At 36.6% G+C, this 8,669-nt stretch overlaps 2 protein-coding genes across 6 annotated transcripts; one reads left to right on the plus strand and one right to left on the minus strand.

The window, feature by feature from the left end:
* Positions 1-508: 508 nt before the first annotated feature.
* On the plus strand, positions 509-2,720 carry LOC106295498 (post-GPI attachment to proteins factor 3). 2 transcript variants are annotated; one of them, XM_013731419.1, is made up of 6 exons: positions 509-587; positions 979-1,090; positions 1,253-1,505; positions 1,606-1,802; positions 1,875-2,062; positions 2,151-2,720. In XM_013731419.1, the coding sequence occupies exons 2-6, from the start codon at positions 996-998 to the stop codon at positions 2,447-2,449; spliced, it is 1,032 nt and encodes a 343-aa protein (XP_013586873.1). In that variant the 5' UTR covers positions 509-587; positions 979-995; the 3' UTR covers positions 2,450-2,720. The 2 variants fall into 2 exon arrangements, with proteins under 2 accessions (XP_013586873.1, XP_013586874.1); XM_013731420.1 differs by having other exon boundaries at positions 570-657.
* Positions 2,721-2,807: 87 nt separating this feature from the next.
* Positions 2,808-5,738, minus strand: LOC106295497 (chitobiosyldiphosphodolichol beta-mannosyltransferase-like). Of its 4 annotated transcripts, none has more exons than XM_013731417.1 (16): positions 5,648-5,738; positions 5,368-5,553; positions 5,248-5,281; positions 5,122-5,177; positions 4,883-5,020; positions 4,663-4,811; positions 4,480-4,569; positions 4,328-4,394; positions 4,157-4,220; positions 3,979-4,084; positions 3,751-3,896; positions 3,489-3,661; positions 3,357-3,409; positions 3,204-3,279; positions 2,981-3,109; positions 2,808-2,890 (listed from the first exon to the last, which is right to left on the minus strand). In XM_013731417.1, the coding sequence occupies exons 2-16, from the start codon at positions 5,458-5,460 to the stop codon at positions 2,867-2,869; spliced, it is 1,398 nt and encodes a 465-aa protein (XP_013586871.1). In that variant the 5' UTR covers positions 5,461-5,553; positions 5,648-5,738; the 3' UTR covers positions 2,808-2,866. The 4 variants fall into 4 exon arrangements, with proteins under 4 accessions (XP_013586871.1, XP_013586869.1, XP_013586872.1 ...); XM_013731415.1 differs by having other exon boundaries at positions 5,368-5,466; positions 5,648-5,724; XM_013731418.1 differs by having other exon boundaries at positions 5,368-5,461; positions 5,648-5,711.
* Positions 5,739-8,669: the final 2,931 nt, after the last annotated feature.

The following is an 8,669-nucleotide window of genomic DNA, read 5'->3' on the forward strand; positions in this document are numbered from 1 at the left end:
AAAAAAAAAAAAAAAAAAAAATTCCAGAATAAAATAGAATTATTTGTAAGTAGATAAAAATTAACGTGTTTCCCTCTATTTCAAAGATATATATATTGAACAATTCTTTCAAATAACATTTTTTAAGTTTTTATCCATAAATATCTCTAAAAAATGATCAAAATAATTTTTTTTTATTTTAAAAATTTTTAATATTTTTTTTTTTAAATTTAAAATTTTATCTCCAAAACTTCACCCCTTAACTCTAAACCCTAAGTCTAAATTAGTTAATCATATGGTAAAAATATATTTTACCTTTTAATAAAATTTATTTTGGTCATTTTATTTTTTGAAAGATATTTTTGCGGTAAATTTTTTAAAAATGCTATGTTAGGGAATTTTTCATATAATATTTCCATGATAAATACGAAGATTAAAATAAAGATATGGTAGAAGTAAATCTTACGAAACGCATCGTTTTGTATAGATAAAAAGTAAAAAGCACGTGCTTTGGTTTCTCCTCGGTTCTCTCTATTAATTACAGCCATATATCTGTTGTGGTTCTCACGAGCATAACTTTGTCGCGAAGACCAGACTCGTACTTGGAGGTTTGTCCATCTGATCTGCTCGATCTTTCTGCTATGTGTTTTGTTGTTTTCCCTGGATTCTATCTGATAGGTTCTCATCTTTGTGTTTCTCTCTTGCGTGATTACTAGATCTCTATGGAGGTTTATTTAGGCTCTGAATTTGATTTACTTATATGTGAGTTTTCGTTAATCTGATCGAATCTGGAAAGCGTTAGGATTATGTTACGAATAAATCTGGATTCTTTAGAACTTCTTCACGGAAATTTCGATCGTTGACGAGGAGATTCTGAAAGTCTTTTGAGTTCGAATTATAATTAAAGGATCACTTCCTTTCGTACATTCTTTAGCTCAAATTCTTATTTTTTTTTTCTGCTTTTGATGGTCTGATTCATATTTTGAATGCATCTTTCAGCTTGTTGATCTGCTCAGATGGCAGTACGCTACTGTACAGCTCTATTGCTGGTGTTGTCATGCCTTTTCAGTGTTTCATATGCTAGTCTTGGCGATGCCGATCCAAACTACAGGTATAAATAATCAATCCTTTTCAGTTTCTTTAGGATCCTTGCAGAGCTTGACTTTTTTAATGTTTAGAATCCTATTTGTCCTTGGATTTTCTAGCATGAAACTTGGTTTTTGGTTAGTAGAAAGCTCAAATGTTGTTTATCCGGCGACTGTTTTGGTATCAGGACATGTGTTGCAGAGTGCGAGAGAAACGGTTGCGTTGGACAAGTGTGCTTTCCTCAGTGCAATTCTTCTTCATCCAGTGTTGGTCCATGGTACACACAAGAGCCTCTGTATTTGCAATGGCAAAAGCTGGGCTGCCAAGGTGATTGCCGTTATCACTGTATGGTTAATAGAGAGAAAGAACGGGAATCTCTTGGTCATGTCCCTGTCAAGTACCATGGTAAATGGCCCTTCAAGCGTGTCCTTGGGATTCAGGTACTGACTTTTTCTCACGTTTAACTGCCACTTTGTTTTCTTCTTCCAATCACGTCATCGGAGTTTTTGATTTTTTTTTTTAACCTTTGCTTGTTGTTAGGAGCCTGCTTCTGTTGCCTTCTCTGTGCTCAACCTAGCGATGCATTTCCATGGGTGGCTTTCCTTCTTCATTACACTATACTATAAGTTGCCTCTGAAGCAAGATAAGACGGCTTACTATGAATACGTTGGTTTGTGGCATATGTATGGTCTCCTCTCCATGAACTCTTGGTTCTGGAGTGCAGTTTTCCACAGCAGGTAATTACATGTACACATTACTTTATTATCCACAAGCTACGTCATATATCATATATATTTTTCCTTTCTCAGGGATGTTGATATCACAGAGAGGTTGGACTACTCATCTGCAATAGCAGTTCTCGGATTCTCTCTCATCTTAGCCATCCTAAGAACCTTTGATGTTCGTGTCGAAGCTGCAAGAGTCATGGTATCCGCTCCAATACTAGCTTTCGTCACCACCCACGTTCTATACATTAACTTCTACAAACTCGACTACGGTACACCCATCAGACTATTTGCTCTAATCTGAAACTAAGTCAATGTGTTTTCTGTTTTGCTGTGGTTGAGTTTAATGTTGTTTAACAGGTTGGAACATGATTGTGTGTGTGACCATGGGAGTCGCTCAGCTACTGCTATGGGCAAGATGGGCGGCTGTCTCGAGACATCCTTCTAGTTGGAAACTTTGGGTGGTTGTGGTAGCTGGAGGGTTAGCTATGCTTTTGGAGATATATGATTTTCCTCCATATGAAGGCTACTTCGATGCTCACTCCATCTGGCACGCCATCACAGTTCCTCTTACTGTTCTCTGGTGGAGCTTTATTAGAGACGATGCTGAGTTCAGAACTTGTAGTCTTCTCAAGAAGTCTAAGACAAAGGCGAAGTAAGTCTGCTTGCCGAGTCTCACGGGGATGTTTGTTCGATTTGCATATGATTTCTATCGACCATAAAATCACAATCACTGGGAAAAAGACGAGGGAATATGGATTCAAACATTAAGAAGAAAGCAGTTTCGTTTTTGTTTAAGGATAGGTGGTCTGTGATTTTATTTACCGACAGATGCAGATGTGTTTCTTTTTCAATGTTTTTAATTCTGAAATTTGCCTTGGGCTTGACTTTGATCAGTTGAGATTTTTATAACAGTTTCTCATTCATACACACGCTTTTGCCAGTCTTGTTCAACTCAGGCTGTAGTCAGCTTAAGACAATTCTTGTGGTCTATATGATTGTGTTAACAAAATTTGATTCTACATAATAAGTTGTGAAGAACTCCCAAGCACACCAGTTTTGAGTTCTCTCTTTCATCATTCCGCATTTTGAGACACGGCCTGTATTGATCAGACATCTTATGAGAGATAATCCAACAAAAGAATGTGTGTGAGATAGAGATAGAGACAGAGGGAGCTGATGGATTTTGCCTGAGTAATCAAAGGTTTTGCACAATCTTCCCACTCTGTTGCCCATCGACCCGAAGAACCAGTCTCCATTGCACCCGCTTTAAGTGACAATAGGGCATCGCAGTTCCCAGGAAAGCCCTTGAAGAGAATCTGTTCAGAACAAAAACAGAATACAATAATAACCTTACTGCGGTTAACTAAGGTTAAAAAGTGTCTTCATAAGAAAGACAAAGAAGTTACTTACCAGTAACTGATCTGCTAATTCCGACGAAGATGAAAACAAGAGTCCGTTCTGCCCATCCTTAACAAGTTCTTGAATGCTTCACGAATGTTTTAAGTTTAATAGTGTTATTATAGACTCTGTCCGTGAAAGTATTAAAAGTCGGTGATTGTTTACCATGAGTAGGAAACTGAACAAACTGGCAGGCCACATCCAAACATATCAACAACCTAAAACGCCAGACATCGCTAACAAGTTAGCCAAATGACTTTATTAGCGCATATGAGGTCTACATTATAACGGACTTACCTTCATGGGAAGGTCTAAACCAGATGAGGAAGTGTGTAAGCAAACACCGAGATCTGCAGAGCCTAAAAGCAATGGGTAATCTTCAGCTGAGAGCCACATTGTACGAAATGCCACATGTTTGAGGTTTAACCGTTTGATTTTCTCCTCATACATCTCCTTCTCAGGTCCTTTACCTTCATGGACAATATCGACGGCTCAAGATCAAAAACAGATACAGCGAAAATATCATTATGTTCTGAAACAAGAACAACGTCGTCTTTACCTGTAATGATGAACAACAAATTGGGATAAAGGTGTTGTCGCTCTTCTGAAATTTCGGCTGTATCACTTCCTTCTGATCTTGCCGCAACACGCCGATCATACATCACTGCGGCTTCCAATAGGATACCAAAATTTTCATCGGGGGTCCTGAAAAAGTCCATGTTCAAGTATTCACTGTCACGGAAAGATGAGGCCACAAGAGCGAAAGTGGTCAAACATGTGTCCTCACCAGCTTGTACTGCTCACAACAAGAGCTGGTCTGTTTTGCTTCAGCGAGATTTCATCGTTTCTTTTGGTTGTAAAAAGGGTTTCACTAGGCTCTTGATTCTCCAACTCTAAATTTGAATTAAAAGATTTCGCATCACAATGAATGGAGAAGATTAAAAAGAATCAAAACATGGATATACCTCTACTAATGATATCATAGACACCAATTGGATGACAAAGATCTTTCTTCACTCGGCAAAACAACTGAAGAAGTAACCAAATTTTCCATTACCCTCAATACTACAACACTCTACCTGGAGAGAAAGTGATTGATAAAACTAATCGAAAAAGGGAAGAAAATACCAGCTAACCTCATGCCTTTCTTCAAGCAAAGCGGGGCGGAAGAACTCAGGAGGTTGATCATATAAAACTCTGGCACTGTTCAGAACATTATTGCATACGAAATCAGAATCCAAATATTTCAGGTTATGTATGATCTATGAGCCAATTCATTTCATCTCACCTCACTCCCCAGTTCTGTTCCAATTCATGCTGCATTGCTTTTGTCACACAGAGAGAACCCGTTGCCATCTTTCCGTAATGCTTCTCAAACCTAAAGCAATGAAAAGATTATTACTTTCACCCTAAGAGATAAAAGAAATTCCATAGATGGTTTAAAACCACTATAATGTCTTTGTGTACTTACCAGCGGTATAAGGATACAAAGACATTGTTTCTACCTAAAGACAATGCCAGCAATGTATATCCAAAGTTATGCCAATCTACAACAAACGCTGCACGTCTCCATGAACTCGCCCACTTAACAGCAATTAGCGTTGGAACGGAAGGTGGATTCTGCAGACACAACCCTGTGAACGAACCTTCTGAAAATTTCGCAAAAAGACTAAAATGTACAAAGATTGTACCTGAACCAAGAAAATGTCAGGTGCTGGTACTTTGACGAAAAGGAACCAGAGAAGCATTGTAAACTGAATAAATGCCTTGAGCAAGAGAGTTACAGGATACAGTATCTTTGGCAAGAGGTTAATGAACCGAGGCTGCGCCTGTTTTNNNCCCCCCCCCAAAAAAAAAAGAAAGAAAGAAACAGATGATGAATCTACATACTTTTCAAGAAGTTTAAGTAAAGGATTTGATGGAATAATACCATGGTATGTATGTGGATCGAACGATGCTTTAAAACAGCTTCATGAGGTATAGAACCTATTCATGAATTCCAAAGGCATTTAAAATGATTATTGATAAGCTAACACTAAATTGTGAATCTTTTTACCGCCATAAGCAACAATGTCCACTTGAAGTGATGCCTGCATTATAATGTGTGTATTGATTATTGATAAGCTAAGGATGAGATAGATGATCAAGAACCGGATAGAAAAAAATGAGAGCAAACCTGACGAGCAAGAGAGAGAGCGTGATATTGCATACGAGGACTTCGACCAAGATCTCCAAGTACCACTACACAAGCTCTTCCTCTCTTCCCCATCCTATCCTAAATCATCATCACAAAAAGTTAAGCACCTTGATCCAGCTCAGATCATATTGATCTCATCAGACTTTGCTACTGATCCACGTGGAACTATACAGATCAACACTTTCAATGCGACTCTAAATACAAAGAGCTTCAAAATCGATTTCAGATCGAAGCATTTAATTTGAAAATCAAATCTTACGGTGTCTCCGTCGATAATGCTCCGGGCAAAAAAAACTTTTTCCGATGAGTGAGGCGGAGGAGAAAGAGATACTCTAATGGACAAATAAAATCGGGGCCGATAAGGAATTCAAATGGGCCCATAAGCTGCAAGCCCATATCTTTAATTAAAGTGTCACGTGTTTATCACGGGCGTTGTTAGACGAGGGAGTTCGGTTCGCGTAAGCCTAGCTCCAGGGCAAAATGGGCGTTGATGTGAGAATATATTTGGGGTTCCATTAGTTATACCCATATTTTCAGATGGACTTTAGATGGTCAAAATTGGAAAACCAATTAATCTATAAGTGTTTGTGGATTTGGTTAATATGGACATGGACGGTCCAATTAAAAAAAATTTCTAAAGTTTCCAAAATTTGAGAAAAAATTGGAAAATTTCATTTCATCATGAAAGAGAGTTTCTGCGATTCTTTTGGCGATTTTGGCGATTGAAACTGAGTTCCATCAGAGAAATTCTATCCGTTCGTTTCTCCGTTCAGTCTCTCCGTTCTCCGGTCTCCGACTCTCCATTCATCTTCTCTCGAGCTCTCGGAGGCAACTCGCAAATCGCGATCCTTCGTCTCTTGTTGTTGCTTTGTAATTCGACTCGCAAAGTAATTCGACTGTTTTCTTAATCCAAACCAACTCATTGTGACTCCTTTTGTTGTTTTGTTTTGCCTAGTCGAAACTTGAGGAATGAGGACAAGATCAGTTTTCCCGCCAAAACCGTAAAATCAAGTTTTTCCGCCAAAACAGCAAAATCGAGTTTTTCCGCCTAAACCGCAAAATAAAGTTTTCTCGCCAAACCGCAAAATTGAGTTCCCCCCCCCAAAACCGGAAAATCGAGTTTTTCCGCCAAAACCGGAAAATCAAAATTTTCCGCCAAAACCGGAAAATCAAGTTTTTCCGCCAAAACCAGAAAATTAAGTTTTTCCGCCGAAACCGTAAAATCGAATTTTTCCGCCGAAACCGAAAAATCGAGTTTTCCCGCCGAAACCAAAAAATCGAGTTTTCCTGCCGAAACCGGAAAATCGAGTTTTCCTTGCAAGATTAGAAAATCGGGTTTTCCTGCCAAGACCGCAAAATCAAGTTTGTCCATCAAAACCGAGTTTTTCCGGCAAAACCGCAAAACCGATTTTTCTACCGAAAACGCAAAATCGAGTTTTCTGCCAAAACTGTACAAATTTGTAGGTTTATAGATTAAAATTTAAATTTTTCTTATGGTCCATTATGGACTCCATGACAGTTCATGTAAACATGGGTGTTAGTGGATCTGGTCCTTAATTGACATAGTTCTTAATGGACAAGGTCATTCTTTGTCCACAAACAGTAAATGGATAAATGGGCATGAGCTAATGAACGTGGGCTAACTCAGTTTACAGCTCTAGCTCTAGCTACCCGAATGTGGTGGTGGGAAGGGCAAGCCATACGCGACTATATATCCACTCTGCTGCTTCATCAGGCCGGTCATGGACAGTGAAACATTGATTTGTAGTCTCCAAATTTTTTTAAAGAAAATTACATGTACATAAATCCTCACATTTATATTAATCTTTTTTTATTAAAACTTTCACTAAATTGCATGTGTTAATATTTATGTTGCTGTAAAGTCTGCAATCTTGTTGCATTACGTGGAAGAACACCCAAGCTTTTGTCTGGACCACAACTTTGTCAAGCCTAGTGATGTCTTCTTAATCCAATATTTTTATTGTGCCATCTTCTCTTTGCAGGACGCGAAGGAGGGCCATTGTTAATAATGCCAAAGGGGCGTTTGAAACGTGCATGAATTGCTAATGCATTATGTTTTTTAGTATCGTCTTCTCTCGTTCGTTTGTTATCGCAGAACGTCAAGGAGCTAGGCCCATCGTAAATTAATGCCAAAGCCAAAAAGGACATTTGAAACTTGTGGTGTTAGCTTTGCGAAATCACCGATACTACGAAAGCTCATAAATCTAACAACCTTGTTGTCGTTCTTTAGCAATAATGTAGTCGTTAAAGTGGTTGTTATTTATAGCTTTCTTTCGTATACTAGATATCACATAATTAACTCACTAATAGGCACAATGACTCTGCTAAAGTATGTTTGATTTAATTTTTAATTTTTAATTTTTTTTGACAAAGTATGTTTGATTATAAATTGCATTCTACGATTTGTCAACTTCTGATGATAAAATATTGTCTAGTTTTGCTTTAAAGTATTAGGAGTAAATGTTTATGTCAACGCATAATGAGAGAATAAGTAATAATTGACAAAATCCTGTATTACTTAGTTTATTGATTTCCAAATCTTTGACAAAAACTCATCTATTATTAGTTTTTTAAATACTAAGTCAATATTATTCAAAAATAAAAATTCCAACATGTTATTCAACTGTATGAGTAAAGTCTAGGGTAATCATCACATGAACATTGAGAAAGATAGAAACAGAACGTTAAAATTATAGGATTATGAATAATGAGGATTGACTATTCCTTGTCATATTTAGTAAATATATATTTTTCTACAATGAAATGAACGGAAAAAAAAATATTCTTTATCAATGGTAAAATTTCTTAGGAATATTAAAGAATGCATTGTTCCTTTTAATTACTTGGTCACCTTTCATAGCCTGAATTTACGAATATTAATTAAAAATCATTTTAAATTTAATTGAAATTATCTTAAGAAATTGTAAATTATATAATTTTTAATCCACATAATTTTATTTTATTTATTTATAAATCCATATATGATTTGCTAATCCTGTAAATGTTTAATGATTTAAAGTCGAACACAATTTAATTTGTATGTGTAAATCTAAATTTATTTAAGATTTATGCATATTTATGTTTTTAACATATTCTTTTTGTAAACAATTAAAATTTATTTGTAACATTAAATTCATAAGTAGACATGTATGTGTGAATTAGGAAACTAATTAATAACGGATGGTTAAAAAATTGAAATCACTGATACAATAACACATATTTTGCCTGGATTTCTAAATCCATCAGATCCAGTAATCGAT

This window comes from Brassica oleracea, chromosome C5, assembly GCF_000695525.1.
Source record: "Brassica oleracea var. oleracea cultivar TO1000 chromosome C5, BOL, whole genome shotgun sequence".
Classification (NCBI taxonomy): Eukaryota; Viridiplantae; Streptophyta; class Magnoliopsida; order Brassicales; family Brassicaceae; genus Brassica; species Brassica oleracea.